The sequence below is a fragment of the Eschrichtius robustus genome, chromosome 3 (assembly GCF_028021215.1).
Source record: "Eschrichtius robustus isolate mEscRob2 chromosome 3, mEscRob2.pri, whole genome shotgun sequence".
In the NCBI taxonomy this organism is placed as follows: Eukaryota; Metazoa; Chordata; class Mammalia; order Artiodactyla; family Eschrichtiidae; genus Eschrichtius; species Eschrichtius robustus.
Genome location: NC_090826.1, coordinates 37,185,163 through 37,205,761, shown reverse-complemented (window position 1 = coordinate 37,205,761; position 20,599 = coordinate 37,185,163). Strand labels below are relative to the sequence as shown.

The following is a 20,599-nucleotide window of genomic DNA, read 5'->3' as shown; positions in this document are numbered from 1 at the left end:
GCAAGAGCCATAAAAATGTTCATACTTTTTGACCAAACACCCCCACTTCTGGGAATCTGTCCTAAGGACATTCTCCAAATGATTGATACAAAGACTATGTAGTAACATGAAATGTTTGTGATGTAATCATAAACAAGTCTGGAAGAATTGACCAAGAAATTGGCCAGAGATAATAGTAGTTGTGTTAGAGTAATGAGTTTACTGGAGATTCTTTTTCTCTTTCGCAAACTTTACATGCTAGTATATTGATTTTACCCTCCTCTGCCACTCAGCATTAATCAGTCAGGAACCTGCAGAAACACACTCAAGAGGCCAGACAATTGATGAAAGTTTAATAAAGGGACTAGGCTCTGTTTCCAAGTCACTTCCAAGACTGGTTTGTGCAACTCTTAAATGACTCACTCAACAATTATTGAGCACCTACTTACTCTCTAGTGAGGGAGGCAGACTTTCAAGTACATAAATTGTATCATGTGCAATAATAAATATATAAATTGAGTGTTATAAGGCGCACAAAGAAAGAAGCAACTATCCGTTAGGAGGGGTGGTGTGACTCAAGGAGGACTTCAAAGGCAGATGGTTGATTCATGTTCAGTTTGGGGTCTTTTTTTTTTTTTTTTTTTCCAGGCAGTGCTGCGAGGCTTACAGTATCTTAGTTCCGCGACCAGGGATTGAACCCGGGTCCTCGGCAGTGAAAGCGCGGAGTCCTAACCACTGGACCGCCAGGGAATTCCCTCATGCTCCGTTTTGAAGGTGGTCTGCCAAAACGAGAGGGCCACATGTACAAAGGCAGAAATACATGGAATAACATGGTGGGTTTAGGAAACTATATGTGGCTCTGCAGGGCTGGAAGGAACATTGGGTGGGTGTGAAGGAACTATGGGAGGGAAGACTGTTTAGATCCTGCAGGGCCCTGTGCTCCAAGTGGGCTTTGTGTTTTGCAGCTGTCATCAGATTCGCATTTTAGAGAGATGACTGGCCTCAGTGGAGAGAGTGGACTGAAGGGGGAGAGAATGGAGGCAGAGAGTTGTGAAAAGCAGTCTTTGGGTCTTGGCTGGGTCGGCCAGCAGATACCTTTTCTCAGCATTGGTCTCTCCTGACTTACATTTGGCCAACGCATCGCCTCTCCGGGTTCTCCCTCCCTCCTCCTCCCCGAGGGCAGGCAGGCGGGCGGGCGGGCGGGGAAGCGAGGAGAGGGGTGGCCCTGCCTGGGTGGTCTCCTGCCCCGCCCCCCGCGGCGCCGTTGCCTAGCAACGGATCCGGCCGCGCAGCTCCGGGTAATTTGCCGGCGACTAAGCCAAAGGGAGGGCGTAGCCCCGGCCCTTCCCTTTTTCTTGGACTACAGACGCCTCCTCGGCACTGCGGTCGCCACCTCGAGCCGCGCCGGGCGTCGCGTAGCTGTTCCTGCACGCGGGACCGACTCCGGCTCGGCGCCCCGGGCCCGCACCGCCCTGCACTCCTACAGCTCACGGACGCCACTGTACACCCGTACCCGCGGCTAAGCGGCCCCACTGAATTCCGACGCGGGACCTCGCGGTACGCGGGACCAGGCCAGCCTATGGGGGCTCCCAGATAACGCGGGTTGGGGGCGCCCATGCCCCCCATCCCCGCCAGCATGGCTCGGCCGCCACCCCTCGGGGAGCTGCCCCCGGGCTACACACCCCCAGCTCGATCTGCAGCACCCCAGGTGAGTGGAGGGGAAGCCGGAAGAAGGGGCCGGGTCTAGAGACCCCAGGTCTGTCACTCGGCAAGGTGTGATGTCTCTTAAATGCCATGTGTTATTGGCCCTCGCCCGGGAAAGCTGTGTTGTGTGTCTGTCTGTCCGTGTCTCCTCCTGCTCTGTCCGGTGAGAGTAGGTGTGTCTGTGTCCACCTCTGTCCACCTGAGAACAGGTGTGTGTATATGTATCCTATCTCAGAAGAGGAATCTGTGCCTTCCTCAGGTGTATATTGGGTGGGAGGCAGGGAATGGAGTCAAATTTTTTCCAAGTTTGGGCCTGTGTCTGTTTAGGTCCTCTGTCTTGTATCCAGAAACCAAGAAGCTAGAGCTTGGTAGAGGGTATAATAAGGAGAAGAGGTAAAGGTTTCATGCGTTGTTGCAGTAATGCCTGGCTGACCCTTCTCTTTCCATCCCAGATCCTAGCTGGGAGCCTTCAGGCTCCACTCTGGCTTCGTGCTTACTTCCAGGGCCTGCTCTTCTCTCTGGGCTGCGGGATCCAGAGACACTGTGGCAAAGTGCTCTTCCTGGGACTTTTGGCCTTTGGGGCCCTAGCACTGGGCCTCCGCGTGGCCATCATTGAGACAGACCTAGAACAGCTCTGGGTGGAAGGTGAGTTGTGGACACTGGCCATAGTTGCTTGGGTATGGTGAGAATAGGGTGAGGAGCTGGCTACTGAGTTCTAGTGGGCTTTGCGCTGGGTCTGGAGGGGGCACCTGCCTGCCAGAGCCTGAGCATCTGGGAGCCCTGCTCCCTCTCACATCCATAAATGGACATCTGCAGATGGTGGAACCCTGTGAATGGGTATATGGAACAGTTATCTGTGAGTGCGTGTGTGTTTATTTAGCATTTACTGGCAATCTTTCATATTTGACTGCACTGCAGTGCTTGTAAAGGCAACTAAAGCAAGACCCATCTTTCAGTAGCAAGGAAAGTAAAATATATGCTGGGATATAATATACAATATGATACAAAGCAGAAAATGATTATGTTGTATAAAAGAAAGCAGGGAGAGATCACATCTAACTAGGAGAATCAGAAAAGTTAGAACTAGAAGGCTGGGGAAACAGTAAATCATCTGGCAGGCCTCCAGGGAGAGGTCCCATACAGTGAGGTCCCCTGCAACCATTTAGTGGAAAAGTGGCACAGAATCTGTACTTCAAGGCAACAGCAGAGTCAAATGGAACCAGATCTTCACTTCCTAATGGAAGCATTAGAGTAAAATAATTTCTTATTAATAGTTTTGACATAACTCTCTTTTCCTGGAGCCTAGTATGGCAACCCTTTAACAGAGTCCAACTCCCCTCTGTTTTTTCCTGGGAAATTTACATTTGTGGGCTGGCCCAAACCTCCCCCAGCCCTGGCGCACACCCAAAGGCAGGGCCCAGGTTAGACTCTCACACCCTTGAGTTATTTTAAATGCTGGCAAGCCCTAGGATCCAGAGCAGATGTTTCTTGGAGCCTGCCTGCCTATTGGGCTCCCACACCCCATCCCCACCCAACCCCCCAGCCCTCTGCAGACCCTCACATATATACACACTCTAGGCCAGCCCTGGGGTCCAGAGCAGATGTTTCGCTGTGCCTGCCTGCCCCCAGCCCCAAGACAAACGTGCGCGCGCGCGCGCGCGCGCACACACACACACACACACACACACGCACATAGCCCCACCCACACTACTGCTGCCTGGGTGGTCCCAAATGACTCTTGGATTTCCTGCCACAGTAGAGGCTGTCTCCCACCTCTTCTTCTTTCTCCATTCCCCAGATCTTCCCAATCTAAACACTGCTTGAACCTCCATGTTTCCTCATCCTTTCTCCTACACTCCAGCACAGGATAGGCTAGATCCCACTGGATTTTTGCTGCTGCTTGTGCGAGGGTGATATAAGAGGGTGGTAATCAATTCCTAGGTCTTTTCTCTTTATGTCAGAATATCACTCTGGGGCTTCCCTGGTGACGCAGTGGTTAAGAATCCGCCTGCCAACGCAGGAGACACGGGTTCGAGCCCTGGTCTGGGAGGATCCCACATGCTGCGGAGCAACAAAGCCCGTGCACCACAACTACCGAGCCTGCGCTCTAGAGCCCGCGAGCCACAACTACTGAAGCCCGCGCACCTAGAGCCCATGCTCTGCAACAAGAGAAGCCACTGCTATGAGAAGCCTGCGCACCACAATGAAGAGTAGCCCCCGCCAGCGCAACTAGAGAAAGCCTGCGCGCAGCAACAAAGACCCAATGCAGCCAAAAATAAAAATAAATAAATTTATTTAAAAAAAAAAAAAGAAAGAAATTACTTTGAAAAAAAAAGAATATCACTCTGCCCTGTATTAGCTGGGGCTATGGGTGAGGTAAAAGCAGTGATCTTGACCTGATCTTTTCTCTGTACATCTGTTGTTGAGGCTTCTTCCAGCAATGCCCTAGGCAGTGAAGACTGAAGGGTATTTTCCATTCCTTTCCTGTTTTGTTAATACAGAAAGCAAAGAAAGAAGCTAGACATTAGCTATCAGAGTTCTGGACTCTCCAGCTTTGCTGTGGTGAGATTTGGAATGTGACTTCTCCTTCCTGATCAATATTAAAGCTGAAGGACTCAGATAATTTCTCTAAAATAAAAATCACAGGGAATCCCCTGGTGGTCCAGTAGTTAGGACTCCGCGTTCTCACTGCCGAGGGCCCGGGTTTGATCCCTGGTCGGCGAGCTAAGATCCCGCAAGCCAGGTGGTGCGGGCAAAAAGAAGAAGAAGAAGAAGAAAGAAAGGAAGGAAGGAAAGAAAAGAAAAGGAAAATCACAGCATGTAGCCCAACTAGTACTTACAGGAACAGTGATAGAGATGGTTTGAAACTGGAGCTGTCCCTGAAGATAAGGAGCATACAGCCCTTCTGTCTGGAAGGCAGGGGACAGCCACATATCAATTGGTGGAACCACTATTCACTCAGACACCCAAGTCTGAAACCTTGATGGTCAGCCTCAGTTCTTCTTGCTCACCTGATTGGTCACTAAACAATTAAAATTCTTCCTTCTCAGCTTCTCTCAGATCCCTCCTTTCCACCCTTGCAGCTGTTGCTCTAGTTGAGGCCTGGCAGTACACTCCTGATTGTATCATTTAGCATGCTTTTAGCCACATGAAAGAGAGAGAAAGGGAAAGAGGGAGGAAGGAAGAAGAAGACTGATTTATTATCCCCCCCAACAAGGAGTCTAGCAGTAGACAGTAGAGAAGTTCCAGGATGGATAATTCAGCAATCTAAGGACATCATCAAGGACCCAGTTTCTTTCTGTCTTTCTCCTCTGCCTTCTGCATGTTGGGCTTTTGTCCTCAGGCTTATCACCTCCTTCTCCCAAGGTGGCTGCTGCAGTGGTAGAAAACAGAAGTCATCCCTGTCTTGCATCCCTTTTTGAAAGTGAGGAAAAATACACCACCTACCCCTCCCCACCATCCACCCCCACCGACTTCCCATTTGGTTATACTTTGGCAAGAACTGTGTAGCATCCTATGCCTAAATCCTTCACTTGGCAAAGACGGTGGAATTACTGTGATTGACTTATTAGACTAATCAAATTTCACCTCCTAAGGCTGGGGAAGGGCCCAGCTGCCCTGAATACTAGGCCTTTCAGAGGATGGCCCAGGAAATCGAGGTCTATTAAGTGACTGATCTTTCCCCCTCACCTTCAAATCTGCCTCCGCACTGCCCTCCTGTGGTGCTTCTAAATCTGGCCAAGTCAATCCCTGCTTAGAGCCCTTCCACCACTCTCTACTGGGTTCCGGGGAGTCTCCAAAACCAAGTTCAAGCTCCTTAGCATACTCTAGGTTGCTTATCCAGCTTTGTCTCTGCCTCACTCTTAGCAGCCCAGCAACACGGAGCCTCTTACAGTTACCTGCACACACTTGGTCCAGAACCCCTTTCTCTGACTTCTTTCCCTGGCCAACTCCTATTCATCATTCACAGCTCAGCTCCAGAATATATCAGGTGATGAAAAAGCCTGGTCATCTCACTTCTCTGCTTAAAACATAATATGGCTCCCATTCCACACAGAGACAGCTTGAGTCCCTACAATAGCTTACAGGTCCTTACATGTGCAATTTCTGGACCAAAGACTATGAACATTTCTGAGGATCCTAAAACATACTGCAGTATTGCTTTCCCCCAAATATTGTACCAAATTACACTCCTGCGGTAGGTAAGTTAGAATGCATTCCTGTAAGCCAGCAATGAGTACTACCAATTCTTAAATCTTTGCTAATTTGAAAGGTGATAATTCATTGCTATTTTAATTTGCATTTATTGGATTACCTATAAAGTGGACTCTTTTTCCATGCTGGCTAACCAGTTATATCCTCCCTTTTGTAAAGTTTTTTTTTTTTTTCCACAGTTCAGTGGCTTTTATTTATTTATTTATTTTAACATCTTTATTGGAGTATAATTGCTTTACAATGGTGTGTTAGTTTCTGCTTTATAACAAAGTGAATCAGCTATACATATACATATATCCCCATATCTCCTCCCTCTTGCGTCTCCCTCCCACCCTCCCTATCCCACCCCTCTACGTGGTCACAAAGCACAGAGCTGATCTCCCTGTGCTATGCGGCTGCTTCCCACTAGCTATCTATTTTACATTTGGTAGTGTATATATGTCCATGCCACTCTCTCACTTCGTCCCAGCTTACCCTTCCCCCTCCCCACGTCCTCAAGTCCATTCTCTACATCTGTGTCTTTATTCCTGCATCGTTATGTCCTGCCCCTAGGCTCCTCAGAACCATTTTTTTTTTTTTTTTTTAGATTCCATATATATGTTAGCATACAGTATTTGTTTTTCTCTTTCTGACTTACTTCAGTCTGTATGACAGTCTCTAGGTCCATCCACCTCACTACAAATAACTCAATTTCATTTCTTTTTATGGCTGAGTAATATTCCATTGTATATATGTGCCCCTTTTGTAAAGTTTTTAACAAATGTGATGATTTTGATGTCTCCTTCCCCTGTTCCCTCTGCTTCTTCCCCACTCACTTGCAGTCTCTTTTTTTCTCCAGTTCTTTCTCATTTTTCCATCATATCATTTCTCTCCCAGCAGCTATTGAATAATAACTCCATATCTGTACCTACTGTGTTCTGTACAACTTCCTAAGTACTTTGCTCGCATTGATTCTAATTCTACCAAGGTAGGCATTTCTCTATTTCACAGATGAGAACATTGAGGGTCAGAGAGACTAAGTAATTTACTCAAGCACAGACCAAGCATCAGAGCCAAGACCCAAAGCCAGGTCTGTCCAGAGCCTTTGTGGCACCCCGCCCCGTCTCTTCTTGCCTCACAATACATCCTAGTGCATCTGTCCTCATATCTGTCATCATCATCGTCAGCGAAGACTTATCTTTTTCTCTTCCTCATTTTCTCTGAGGATTCCTTATTCTCTTTGATGCCGTATTTTTTTTTTTTAATTTTTTGGCCACGCCACGCGGTTTGCAGGGATCTTAGATCCCTGACCAGGGATCGAACCCGTGCCCTCGTCAGTGAGAGTGCAGAGTCCCAACCACTGGACCTCCAGGGAACTCCCTTGATGCTGTATTTTAAATTGTGCTTGTCTCTTTCTCTTGCTTTCTTATTAGCTCTGTCCGGGTTCCTTCTTTCTCCCATGCCTCCTTCCCCTCAGCAATCTCACTTACTGTGAGGAGCTTATCTCTGCCCTCCCCTCCTGTCCCTCCTTGTGGCACCTCTGGCCCAAGCCTGGTGAAATAAACACTGCAGTACGAGCCTACTGCAGAGGAGTGGGGAGTCAGGAAAGGAAGAAAAAGAGTAGGTGGAATTGCCAGCTGAGAAGGCAGGATGATGGCTGTGTGAGACTGTTGTGGGGATGGGAGGTGTGAGCATATGGGTGAATCTGTGATGGGGAGTTTCCAAGGGTTTGGGGCTCGCATGAGTGAGGGGATTGTGTGGGTTTGAAAAAGAGATTGGGGAGCATGATAATCCCAGGTGGGGCTGGAGTCTCAGAGAAGCAGTCCGTTGGGCCCCAAGGGTGGCAGTGACCTACAGGAAGAGGCCCCAGATGGGTTGAAGAAGGATTATGGGTCTAAGACCAGGCCAAGTCCACAAAGCCTCCGGGGTGGTTTGGCCCTGGCCCTCGCCTCCCCCAAACCACAGTCAGGTCATAGCATCCCTCACAGCATCCCCGCCTCCCCAGATCCCAGGTACAGAGCTGGCCTCCGTGGCCAGTGCAATGCAGGACTTGATCAAGGAGATGAAGGCAGGCCTGGCGCCGGGACTCCCCGTTGTCTGGACAGAGAGACTGGTGAAAGGGATCTTTTTCCCCAGGCCCACTTTGATGTCACCTCTGCCAGGATCCATAAGTGGAAGCAGTATGTTGGCAGCATCACACTGAAAGACCGTCTGACCCTCCCCCGCACCTGTGCCACCACAGAGCCATTATTGCCAGGCACCCCCCCACCCCTCTGCAGAGCAGTTTGCAAAAAAGCGTATGGATATAAACCACTGCCTGGGACAACCTGAACTAGGAACCAGCCCCAGCGCTAGACCTGTTCTTTTAGGAGACCCTCCAATGGCAGCCTCCCTATTGGCCCCTCTGTCCCTCCTTGTCCTCCCCACCAGAGTAGAGAGGGACTGAGTGAGGGCTCCCTTACCAGGACACCCCCAGAACCCCACCCTGGCCCAGCTCATGTTGATCTCTCGTTTTAAAGTTATTTGCTCCAAACCCAGCCAGCCGGGTTCATGCTTAAACCTTAGGTCCCACAAGAATTCCACAGAGCCACACAGCTGGACCTCTCCACTCCAGATTCCAAGCAGAGGGCCAGGAGCCTGGGGAGTCAGCATGGCCATCAGGGAGAAGCTTCTCCCACTTGTCCTGGGAGGCCTCTGTGGGTTAGGGTCCCACGGCCCCCGGAGCTCTGATCCACTGAGGCTCTTTCCCCCCAGCTTTCTCTCTCTGCTCTGGCAGCGGGCAGCCGGGTGAGCCAAGAGCTGCAATACACCAAGGAGAAGCTGGGGGAGGAGGCTGCATACACCTCCCAGATGTTGATACAGACCCCGCGCCAGGAGGGGGAGAATGTCCTCACGCCTGAGGCACTTGGCCTCCACCTCCAGGCAGCCCTCACCGCCAGTAAAGTGCAAGTATCACTCTATGGAAAGTGAGTCTGGCTGAGCCCCTGAGCAGCTGGGGGTGAGAGGTGCTGCAGCAGGGCTGGAGTGGGAATCCCCCTCTTCTGCTGATGTCCTGTGCCCCTGGTTATTGCAGGTCCTGGGATTTGAACAAAATCTGCTACAAGTCAGGAGTTCCCCTAATTGAAAATGGAATGATTGAGCGGGTGAGTATCCTGAGCTGTTCTCTGAGACTAGGTAGAGGTGGAGCCTTTTCTGCAGTAAGGGAGGGCTTGGAGAGACGGCGGGGGGGTGGGGGGGGCATCGGGAGGTGGGGGCATTGCAGAGGGCATCCTACAAAGGTCATGGAGAAAAGAGCCCAGGGACAGGACTGATGTGGCCTGGGATGTCCCTGGCAGATGATTGAGAAGCTGTTTCCCTGCGTGATCCTCACCCCCCTCGACTGCTTCTGGGAAGGAGCCAAACTCCAAGGGGGCTCTGCCTACTTGCCGTGAGTGCTGCCACAGCTGCTCCCAGGGCCCTGCTTCATCCCCTGCCAGGACCTCCCCAGCAGAGAGAAGGGTGGGAGTAAAGATGATGATCAAAAGCTCACCCAGGGCCTAATTACCTCCCAGGCCAGGGTCAGAGCACCGGCAGCCTCAGGGCTCTCTCCACATCCCCCTTCGCCTCACCTCCGAAGGAGAGGCAGACCTGTCTTATTTAGACAAAACACGAAGATCTGTAAGATCTGAACAAAGGAAGGAAAAAATCCCCAGAAAGACTTTGCCAGGGAGAGTTAGCTAGGTGTCAGCTCAGCTGTGACCCAGGCCAGAAAGAAAACCTGTTCTAAGCAGGTGCCTGTATGGTTATGTATTAGAACCAAGGGTAGACGGTTTGGGAAGGAATGCAATAGGGCTTTTCTGGGCCTTTTCATTGTGTTAAGTACCATCTGTCTTGAGGTCCATCTCAGCCCAGGTATCTGTCCACAGCTCACTGCAGCAGCCTGCTGGGCTGAGCCTTGACCACCCTCCACACAGAGGGACAGAGGAGCAGCTAGGAGGAGGGTGGGCTACTACATGGGTCCCATAGCAGTGGTTTGGAGGGTGGGCATTGATCCTTGATCCTCACCAACTATGGGCTCTCCCCTGCAGGGGCCGCCCCGACATCCAGTGGACCAACCTGGATCCAGAGCAGCTGCTGGAGGAGCTGGGCCCCTTTGCCTCCCTTGAGGGCTTCCGGGAGCTGCTAGACAAGGCACAGGTGGGCCAGGCCTACGTGGGGCGGCCCTGTCTGCACCCTGACGACCTCCACTGCCCATCTAGTGCCCCTAACCATCACAGCAGGCAGGTGGGTTCCAGCCAGGTCTGCCAGGGAAAGGTTATTTTCCTTCCCTTTCCCCTCATATGTTCCCCTGTTCTAGGAGAGAGCAGACTGCTCTGTGCTCTGCCCCCCATCTCCTGGACGTTGTTACCCTGCCCCCACTGTGCTAGACACCTAGAGGGTTCCATTCCTCTTCAGCTCTGCTAAGGAACCCTCAAGTGGCCTATGAATCCCTTTGTCCTTTTCTAAGCCCAGAAAGGCTGGACTTCATCAAAATACACGTGTACAGGGAAACAGGACAAATTAGCTAAGCACGAGTATCACACCTAATTTCCTGAGTGTCTGTGTGGCCCTGTGAACGTGGACCTTTTTCCAAAACCACCAAAGTTATGCCCGCTCCTCCCCGCAGCCTGTCTCTAGGCCTCGGCTCCCTCTTGTGCCCTCCTCTCTGCAGGACACTAGCTGCTCCCTTACAGAGTAGGCAAGAGGCTCAGCATAGTAGTTATCTACACTCCAGGCCCACAGAGCTCCGTGGCAAGCATGGTTCCTGCAGGTTCCAGCCCAGAGACACCCAGTTATCCAAAACCAGGGCCTTGAGTAATGAGCCCCTCCGCTGTCCCCCTCCAGGCTCCCAATGTGGCTCAGGAGTTGAGCGGGGGCTGCCATGGCTTCTCCCACAAGTTCATGCACTGGCAGGAGGAACTGCTGCTGGGAGGCCTGGCCAGAGACCCCCGAGGACAGCTGCTGAGGTAGGGCCTCCCCTGGGAGTTGGTAAGGGCACCCCAGGTATGGGGAGCCACACCCTGATGCCAGGCAACTCTGGCAAAAGCCCCTTGCACACCCCCTCCTGGGCGTTCAGACCAGCTCTGACTCCTACTTCTCCTGTACCCCAACCAGGGCAGAGGCCCTGCAGAGCACCTTCCTGCTGATGAGTCCCCGCCAGCTCTATGAGCACTTCCGGGGCGACTACCAGACACACGACATCGGCTGGAGCGAGGAGCAGGCCAGCACGGTGCTGCAGGCCTGGCAGCGGCGCTTCGTGCAGGTCAGTGTGGAGGCGTGGAGACGGCGAGCGCGGTGCCCTGAGGCCGCTGCCGCCTCCTGCCCCTCACACCGCCCTGTCTCCCCAGCTGGCGCAGGAGGCCCTACCTGGGAACGCGTCCCAGCAGATCCACGCCTTCTCCTCCACCACCCTGGATGACATCCTGCACGCCTTCTCTGAAGTCAGCGCTGCCCGCGTGGTGGGAGGCTACCTGCTCATGGTGGGTCCTCCTGGCACCTTGTCCCCCACCACCGGCCCCCACCCTGGGAGCCCCTATCCAAGACTGCCCTATCTCCCCACAGCTGGCCTACGCCTGCGTGACAATGCTGCGGTGGGACTGTGCTCAGTCCCAGGGTGCCGTGGGCCTCGCCGGGGTGCTGCTGGTGGCCCTGGCGGTGGCCTCGGGCCTCGGGCTCTGCGCCCTGCTCGGCATCGCCTTCAATGCCGCCACTACCCAGGTACACCAAGACTGTGGGGCAGACTTGGGGGCTGACGGCCCAGGCTGCTCGGTTCCTCCAGCTGCCCGCCCTGTGCCCCTCCAGGTGCTGCCCTTCTTGGCACTGGGCATTGGCGTGGATGATATATTCCTGCTGGCACATGCCTTCACAGAGGCTCCACCTGGCACCCCTCTCCAGGTGAGGCCTCGTCCTCCAGCCTGGGCTCATCTGAGGCAGTGCTGCGTAGGGGCTCAGAGCCTCTTGGTTTGAGTGACCTTGGGCTGGTAATTAACCTCTCTGTGCCTCGTTTCCTCATCTGTAAACAGGGGTAATAATAGTGCTTGTGTCGTAAGGGTTGTAGTGAGGATCGGTGAGGTAATTCAAGTCGAGTACTTAGAACAGTACGATAAATATTAGCTGCTATGAGGCTCCTTTACCCACCTCTGCCATCCTTCACGCTGCCTTGTCCTGACAGGAGCGCACAGGTGAGTGTCTGCAGCGCACAGGCACCAGCGTTGCACTCACATCCATCAACAACATGGTCGCCTTCTTCATGGCTGCCCTAGTTCCCATCCCTGCACTGCGGGCCTTCTCCTTGCAGGTGAGGCCTCACAAACGGGGCCCGGGCTCAGGGTGGGCATGGAGCCGGGGCAGGCTTCATCCAGGCTCTGTGCCCCTCCTGTCCATCCCGCAGGCGGCAGTAGTGGTTGGCTGCAACTTTGCAGCCGTGATGCTTGTCTTCCCAGCGGTCCTCAGCCTGGACCTGCACCGGCGCCACTGCCAGCGCCTTGATGTGCTCTGCTGCTTCTCTAGGTATCCCTACCCCACCAGGCCATCCTTCCTTGGCCCCATGCCGTCCTGTCCCTTCAGCAGCATTTCCAGGCACAGACCCATCACCCCCTCTCTCTGCCTCTTCCAGCCCCTGCTCTGCTCGGGTGATTCAGATTCTGCCCCAGGAGCTGGGAGATAGGACAGTACCAGTGGGCATTGCTCACCTGACTGCCACTGTTCAGGCATTTGCACACTGTGAAGCCAGCAGCCAGCATGTGGTCACCATCCTGCCTCCCCAAGCCCACCTGGTGCCCCCACCTTCTGACCCACTGGCCTCTGAGCTCTTCAGCCCAGGAGGGTCAACACGGGACCTTCTAGGCCAGGAGGAGGGGACAAGGCAGAAGGCAGCCTGCAAGTCCCTGGCCTGCGCCCGCTGGAATCTTGCCCATTTCGCCCGATCTCAGTTTGCACCCTTGCTACTCCAGTCCCACACCAAGGTAAGCCTCCAGGCCCAGGCAGGTCGAGGTGAGACACAGCAGAGGCTTCTTAGGTGTCTCTGGGCCCCAAGAAGGGAAGAGGGCTTAGCCCAACATCTGAGGGCCCAAGGGTATCCCTGGGCCTCCAGCTTAGTTGCCGTTTCCCACAGGCCATGGTGCTGGTACTTTTTGGGGCTCTTCTGGGCCTGAGCCTCTATGGATCGACCTTGGTGCAGGATGGGCTGGCCCTGACAGATGTGGTGCCTCGGGGCACCAAGGAGCATGCCTTCCTGAGCGCCCAGCTCAGGTACTTCTCTCTGTACGAGGTGGCCCTGGTGACACAGGGTGGCTTTGACTACGCCCACTCCCAACGCGCCCTCTTTGATCTGCACCAGCGCTTCAGTTCCCTCAAGGCGGTGCTGCCCCCACCGGCCACGCAGGCACCCCGCACCTGGCTGCACTATTACCGCAACTGGCTACAGGGTGAGAGGCAAGGAGACCGGCAGGGAGGGCTGCGGCCAGCAGGAGCTCCCAGAGCTCCAGGCCAACCGGACCCCACCCTGTTTTCTCCCAGGAATCCAGGCTGCGTTTGACCAGGACTGGGCTTCTGGGCACATCACCCGCCACTCATACCGCAATGGCTCTGAGGATGGGGCCCTAGCCTACAAGCTGCTCATCCAGACCGGGGATGCCCAGGAGCCTCTGGATTTCAGCCAGGTTGGGAGAGGACTGGAAAGGTCAGGGAGCACCCAGGGGCTCCAGGCCCCATGGGCCCAGCCTTCAGCTCTCTCCGCCTCTACAGCTGACCACAAGGAAGCTGGTGGACAAGGACGGGCTGATTCCACCTGAGCTCTTCTACATGGGGCTGACCATGTGGGTGAGCAGTGACCCCCTGGGTCTGGCAGCCTCACAGGCCAACTTCTACCCCCCACCTCCCGAGTGGCTGCATGACAAGTACGACACCACCGGGGAGAACCTTCGCAGTGAGTCCCAGGGGAGCCCGAAGAGCCTAGGCCTGGGCCCACACAGGCCCTACCCTGAGGCCCTGCCCACGGCTCCCTGTGCTTACTGGCCACCCCTCCCTCTCCCTCCATCCCCTCCCCTCCACAGTCCCCGCGGCCCAGCCCCTGGAGTTTGCCCAGTTCCCCTTTCTACTGCGCGGCCTCCAGAAGACTGCAGACTTCGTGGAGACCATTGAGGGGGCCCGGGCAGCGTGTGCCGAGGCAGGCCGGGCCGGGGTGCGCGCCTACCCCAGCGGCTCCCCCTTCCTCTTCTGGGAGCAGTATCTGGGCCTGCGGCGCTGCTTTGTGCTGGCAGTCTGCATCCTGCTGGTGTGCACTTTCCTCGTCTGCGCCCTGCTGCTGCTCAACCCCTGGGCAGCTTCCCTCATAGTGAGTCCTTGCAGGGGCGGGGCTGGAGAGACCCATAGCTCCCCCCCCGTGCCCTGCCCAGGAGCCCTGGGTGAGCCCTGCCCTCCCCAGGTACTGGTCCTGGCAGTGATGACTGTGGAGCTCTTTGGCATCATGGGTTTCCTGGGCATCAAGCTGAGCGCCATCCCCGTGGTGATCCTTGTGGCGTCTGTAGGCATTGGTGTCGAGTTCACGGTCCATGTGGCTCTGGTGAGCACAGGCACTAGGGGAGGGGTGGGCCAGCTGATTTGGTATTCAACAAATACTGATCAAGCACTTACTGTGTGCTAGGTACTATTTAAGAACTGAGGAGATAAGAGCACTACAGACGGGCTTTCCCTTCAAGGAGCTTATTCTAGAGCGTAGAGATAAGCAATAAACAAGTAAACAAACAAATAAATAAGGAGCCATTTCAGTAGGGAGGAGGGACAAAGGCCTGACCAGAAAGGGGTGAGGGAGGACGGAATGGAAGGTGAGGAAATGGGAACCAACAATTCTTTCGGATGAATTTACTGTGAAGAGGATCAGAGAAATGGGGTGGTAGCTGGATGGCGAGATCCCACCAAGACAGAGATATTAGAACAGAGGCAGGCAGGCCTCTCTCACAGCTTCGTGGTCTCTGGCGGGGGAGGAGTGCGGGTGGGGTGGGGGGCATGGACCAGCTGGCAGCTCCGGCACAGACCTGGCCAGACCCCACAAACAGCTCCCTTCTTCCCCCATAAAAGCCTTATCATTTTTCCGCTTATAAGAATAATATATACTCCTTGGGAGACAAAAAATGTCAGCATGCTGGAAAGTACCAAGAAAGAATTAGAAATCTTCTGAAATGCCACCCCTAGAAGTTATCACTTTGGTGTCCATCCTTCTAGACCAGGGGTTGGCAAACTTTTTCTGTAAAGGACCAGATAGTAAATATTTTAGGCTTGGCAGGCCATATCGTCTCTGCGGCAACTCTGCCGGGGTAGCCCAAAAGCATCCATAGGTACTGTGTGCACAAATGGGTGTGGCTGTGTTTCAACAAAACTTTATTTACAAAAAACATGGGACAGACTGTAGTTTGCCAACCTATTCTAGACATCCCTGTGTCTCACTCATCTATACAGTGTTACCTATATGGACTCGTGCTTGTGTCCTGGGCAGCTCCCAGGGACTCGGTTCACCTGGCCTTCTGTGGGCCAAGGCATGGGTGAGCCCTGGGGACACAGATGAGCTGGCCATGGTTGGCCAAGGAGCAGCTCCAGGACCGCTTTATTCCCCCAGGGCTTCCTGACCTCCCAGGGTAGCCGGAACCTCCGGGCTGCCCGGGCCCTAGAGCACACATTGGCCCCGGTGACCGATGGGGCCATCTCCACATTGCTGGGTCTGCTCATGCTTGCTGGTTCCAACTTTGACTTCATTGTAAGGTAGGGGAGGGCTCGGGGCAAGGCGGCAGGGCTGCCCTGCACTGGCGGCAGGACCTGCCCAGGCTGACCGGCCCCACACACCGCCCCCCTCCAGGTACTTCTTCGTGGTGCTGACAGTACTCACACTCCTAGGCCTCCTCCATGGGCTCGTGCTGCTGCCTGTGCTGCTGTCCATCCTGGGCCCCCCACCAGAGGTGACCACCCTCCTTCTGCTCCCAGCCCAGGGGATGGGGTGGAACAGAGCCAGGGTAAAATGCCCTCAGCGGCCAACAGACGGGGCTCAACTCACAGGGACCTCTCCCCATAAGTACCACCAACTGAAGGTGGCAGCCTCCCCCTTCGCCCAGACATCATGTCCCTACCCCTCAGCCCTCCTGACTTCTTCATGGGACCCACCTTAGCCGTTTAGGTGCAGGGTTTGCCCCAGACCTCGACATCCTGTCCCTTGTCAGCTCTCGTACCCTGCTGGAAGCCGCCAAAGACCCCAGCTTCCCAACCAGGGAGGTGCTGAAGGGGGCTGCGTCCCCAGTAGCCCCTGGGCTCACTGGGGCTGGTGTCTCCCCCAAGGTGGTACAGATGTACAAGGAGAGCCCAGAGGTCCTGAGCCCACCAGCTGCACAAGGAGGAGGGCTCAGGTGGGGGGTAGCCCCCACCCTTCCCCAGAGCTTTGCCAGAGTGACTACCTCCATGACCGTGGCCCTCCGCCCACCTCCACTGCCTGGTGCCTACATCCACCCAGCCTCTGAAGAGCCTACTTGGTCCCCTGCTGCCACACCAGCTGCCAGTGGCTCCAGCAACCTTAGTTCTAGGGGACCATGTCCAGCCATCTGATGAAAGAGCAGCTGAAGCATGGAGACCCCGTTCAGGCCACATGAAGGCACTGGGAAGCCGTGGGGTGTTACTGAATGCAGGGCAGACTCCTGGGGAGCCCTGCTGCTGCTGCTGTCTGCCTCCATCCCCTCCCCGACCCAGCCATCACAGACCTCCCTGGGATCCACACAAAACCACCACCCTCTAGGCTGTGAGCAGCCTTGCACACCCGGGTGCTCCGTGCCTGTGCCCATGCCCGGGTGGGGTGAAAGCCAGCAAGCACTTCAGGCTGCAGTGCAGCCCTGTCCCCCCTCCCACCCCACCCTGCTGCCCCCAGCAGACCAAGCCTGAGGGATCCTCTAGCACCCTTCACCAGTCCTGGTCCCCCAATGCTTGCTGAGTCCTGGGTAGGCTCTCTGTATCCCTGCCCACCTCTCACCACATAAATTATTTATATGGAGACGTTTATTTTTGTAGTTTGTATAGATGTTAGCTATGCTGAAAGTTTTATTTTTAAAAGTGAAATATATTCTATATGAACTCATCTCAAATGACTTTGGCGCTTTGTTTTCAGATAGAGCTGTGAGTTTGCAAGTGGAGGCGTCGGGGCCACATGTTGTGGGTCTACCCTAGTCCTTGGTGTGTTTATTCACCTGGCACGTGAAGATGATGTTCAGCCCATGTGTTGGTCATATACTTGGTAACAGGGTCTGACTGAAGTGCTTAGTACACAAAGTGATACAAATGTTTTTGATGTCAAACCCCACTGTGTGGCTTTCAGAGCCATCATAAGCCAGCCTTGCGCACCTCTCCAGACTCATCACCCACCTTCCTTTGTGAGCGGCATGGGGGGATGGGCAGAGGGACACAGCCAGGCAACAGGTGAGAGGAGAAGTGGAAGCAGATCAAGAAAGCGTCTGAGGGAATTCCCTGGCGGTCCAGTGCTTAAGACTTGGGCACTCTCATTGCCGGCCCGGGCCCGGGTTAGATCCCTGGTTGAGGAATTAAGATCCCACAAGCCGTGCAGCCAAAATAAAAAAAAGAAGAAGAAGGTGGCCAATTGAAACAGAGATGGGGATAGCAGGGAGGTATTTTAGGAGTTTTGTGCCCAGACCAACCTCCAAGGCAGAGGCCCCTGCAAGTCAGCAGTCAGCTTGGCGCCCCAGAGGCATCTTTGGCCAGACAGCTAGGGGATCAGTAAGGGCACTGTTGAAATTGAGGTTGCATTAGCAACCAGTGAGGCTCTGTATTTAAGCTGTTTGTTCTGTGAAGGTTGAACAGGCCCACTATACAGAGGCCTGGAAGATTCTGGCCACACCCCTGGGTGTAGAGTACAGAGTCTCATCTGACGCATGAGGTGGGGGAGGTCTTTTATTGCCCTTCTCCAATTATCCCAGGGCTCCGTCTCAACTGACACACATACACACCCTGGGTTCCAGCCACCCACTCACCAGGAACGATCCCACCCCCAGAGTACTGCCTTCTCACACTCCACCCCACCAGGCCAAAGGCCAGAAAATCAGGTTCTGACCAAAAGTGGGCAGGGAGGTGGGGGGGGGGAGGGGGAAGACTTCTGCAGCTGAATCAACACTAAGATGCTTGAGAAGACTTAAGAGAAGCAGGCGGTTGGCTTGGAACCTAGAGTAGGGGATGCCTCCAGGATGCCCAAGGGATGGACACTGGATTTGGAGCCAGTAGTGTTTGGGTCACTTTGGAGGGGATTTTGGGTAGAGCAGGAGAGCTCACCAGGCTGGAATAGTGCAAAAGATGTCACTCCATCGGTGCCACTTACCAGCTGAGTAACCTGGAAAAGTCAGAGAACCTCTCTGAGCCTCAGCTTCTTCATCTGTGAAATGGGAAGATTAGAGCCTATCTTGTAGGGTGCTAGTTTTTCCTTTCAGGATTTTAAATGAAATATTTATGTAAGACATCACCCGGCTTCTCATAGGTGCTATTTCTGTAGTTTGTGGGATATTAGCTATGCTGAAAGTCTGTGCTCCAACTGCATGCTTAGTGAATAACCCTGAAACACTGCACAGTGTCCTGGTGTGGCAGCAGCCGAAGGATTCCAGCCAGTTGGAGCCGGACCACCCCAGGAATTGTCAGTTCCGGGGCACTGACCACGGCCAGTCTTGGGGACAAGTCCCAGTGTTTGCAGGACAGCCCACCCTGTGTGGCAGCGCACACTATTCAGCCCCGTTCATGGCTCCCCATCACTGATATCACAAGATCAAAGCCAAGCCCTTTCCAGGCCTAACTCGATCTAGCCTCTGCCATCATCCCAGCTCTCTCAGGACAGCGACTGGCTGGATTCACACCCTCATTCAGACACACCACACTCTACTCCAGACAGGCTGATTACTTTCTATGTTCACCACCCATAACTTCACAGAGGCCATTCCCTCTGCGGAGAACACGTTTCCCATAAACCCGAACCATCCTTGCAGATAAGTTGGATGTCATCTCCTCCAGAAGGAGTGGTGACCTGCCTCCTACATGGTCCCAAAGTCCCTGAGTGTCTGTGCTCTACCGTTTCTGCTTCTGTCCCTAGAGCAGGGTTGGGGGGCGGTCCCTGAGGGTACGGAATAGTAGGACTTAACCTCAGCCAGGGTAAGGAAGCGCCGGCTCCCGGGCGGACCCACAGCGACGAGAGAGCGCTGCAGCCCTGGGGTCCCCACGGTGCCGCCCTGCCCGGCCAGCGGCTGGTGCCGCCCAGCGGCCGGAACCGCCTGCGATTTGCATACCCATGGTGCACCACGAAAAGACAGTTTCACGCTGCTTGAGTTCCCACCACGGGGTTTGTCCACTGTTGCAGGGGACAGTGCCTATTAGAAATCTATGGTCTGTGTAAATTCCACTCAGGGAGCGCGAACCGCGCAGGAGCGGAGCAACCGTAAGTGGTCTGAGTGTTAGACGTTGTTCTGGGAGTGTTCCGAGCGGAGACGAGTAAGCATATTGTGGTTTCCTTTCATATCATGTGAATTTTTTGCTTTTTACTAAAGATTTCCGTGGAGAGAAACGGTTTTGAGTGTCTACTTAAGTTTTTGAAGTTGCGCATTTTAGGGGAGGTGCATATTGGAGTTAAAAACCGAGAAGTTAATGTTTGTTTCTGTGTTTTAACAACTTGTTTGGAATTACCCAGGGGAATTTAGACAGAAGTCCCGTGTCGGTTATTGGAGTTTTTTTTCGAATTATTTACTTCGTTTTGCGAGATATGCCTTTTCTGTGTTTCTGCCAGTTTCTCTCCAAGGCTTCGCAGTAGGTGAAGAAGTTAACTAAATAAAGGAAGGCGTGAAAAAGCACGGAACGTTTTTGGCACGATGTACAGCGAAAGAGATTAAACGCAGCAGTGCTCATTTCCAAACAGGCTCATTGGTTTCTTTCTCAAAACTAGCAGAGGAGGCAGTTTGGTCAGATTGTCCCCATTCAATGCTCGCTCGATGCCAGTTTTCCGTGTAAATGTACACGGTTCTTTCTCTTAAGGAGGTTAAGTTTTTGGTGGAACCAAGAACTAAAAAAAAAAAAAATTGGGTACATAATACAGAATCTCAGTGAAAAGTGCTCTACAGAAAGAGCATTATTGAGAGGACAGGGCAAGCTAGCAAATGTGTTTTCTTGTCGCTGGGTCTTAGATCAACCTTACAGTAGGGGAGGTTATCTAGATCTGTGGCTTTAAGTGAATATCATTTTCTACGTTGTGTCCTCCGAATTCACAGCCAGCAGCTGCTCCCACTGACTCCCATATTCAAAGCATATGCTTCATGCAGCCGCATATGTTTTTCCTCCTCCAGTGCCAGCAAGCTGGTACAGGAGTTCTTGGATTCCTGCAAAAGCCTCCCACCCCCCGCCCCACTCCCTTGACCGTCGTTGTCCCAATTCTCCACACAAAGGCCAAGTAATTGTTTAAAATGTAAATCCGATCACACCACCACATCGCTGTGTAACATGCTTTTTCTTCAGAGTGCAAACCTGCCCCGGAATATCGTACATGCATTTCTTTACTTGTCTGCTCTTTCTCCTCCTAGAATGTAGGTTCTGTGAGGCAGAGACTTTACCTGATTTGTCCTCTGATAGATCCCATGACTCTAAATCAATGCCTAGCCCATGAACACTCAATGAATATTTGTGTAACAAATGA

The 20,599-nt window shown here is 53.6% G+C and overlaps 1 protein-coding gene and 1 non-coding gene across 2 annotated transcripts; both read left to right on the top strand.

Annotated features, from left to right (window-relative positions):
• Positions 1 to 1,346: 1,346 nt before the first annotated feature.
• On the top strand, positions 1,347 to 16,911 carry PTCH2 (patched 2). Its single transcript, XM_068537940.1, has 22 exons — positions 1,347 to 1,687; positions 2,136 to 2,328; positions 8,654 to 8,843; positions 8,951 to 9,020; positions 9,213 to 9,304; positions 9,945 to 10,140; positions 10,741 to 10,862; positions 11,011 to 11,158; positions 11,244 to 11,375; positions 11,458 to 11,613; positions 11,698 to 11,790; positions 12,068 to 12,193; positions 12,287 to 12,405; positions 12,512 to 12,860; positions 13,010 to 13,322; positions 13,414 to 13,556; positions 13,642 to 13,822; positions 13,950 to 14,230; positions 14,321 to 14,458; positions 15,509 to 15,651; positions 15,746 to 15,845; positions 16,219 to 16,911. The coding sequence occupies exons 1-22, from the start codon at positions 1,595 to 1,597 to the stop codon at positions 16,480 to 16,482; spliced, it is 3,642 nt and encodes a 1,213-aa protein (XP_068394041.1). The 5' UTR covers positions 1,347 to 1,594; the 3' UTR covers positions 16,483 to 16,911.
• A 2,502-nt stretch (positions 16,912 to 19,413) lies between these two features.
• Positions 19,414 to 19,531, top strand: LOC137763247 (U5 spliceosomal RNA). The gene has a single exon (XR_011073791.1). It is a non-coding gene; the product is annotated as a U5 spliceosomal RNA (small nuclear RNA).
• Positions 19,532 to 20,599: the final 1,068 nt, after the last annotated feature.

Bases quoted from the DNA above. Each gene is read 5' to 3' on its own strand.
- PTCH2 (XM_068537940.1), top strand. From the start codon at position 1,595: ATGCCCCCCATCCCCGCCAGCATGGCTCGGCCGCCACCCCTCGGGGAG. The intron at 10,863-11,010 runs GTAGGGCCTCCC...TACCCCAACCAG, and splicing joins CCCCGAGGACAGCTGCTGAG to GGCAGAGGCCCTGCAGAGCA. The intron at 12,194-12,286 runs GTGAGGCCTCAC...TCCATCCCGCAG, and splicing joins TGCGGGCCTTCTCCTTGCAG to GCGGCAGTAGTGGTTGGCTG.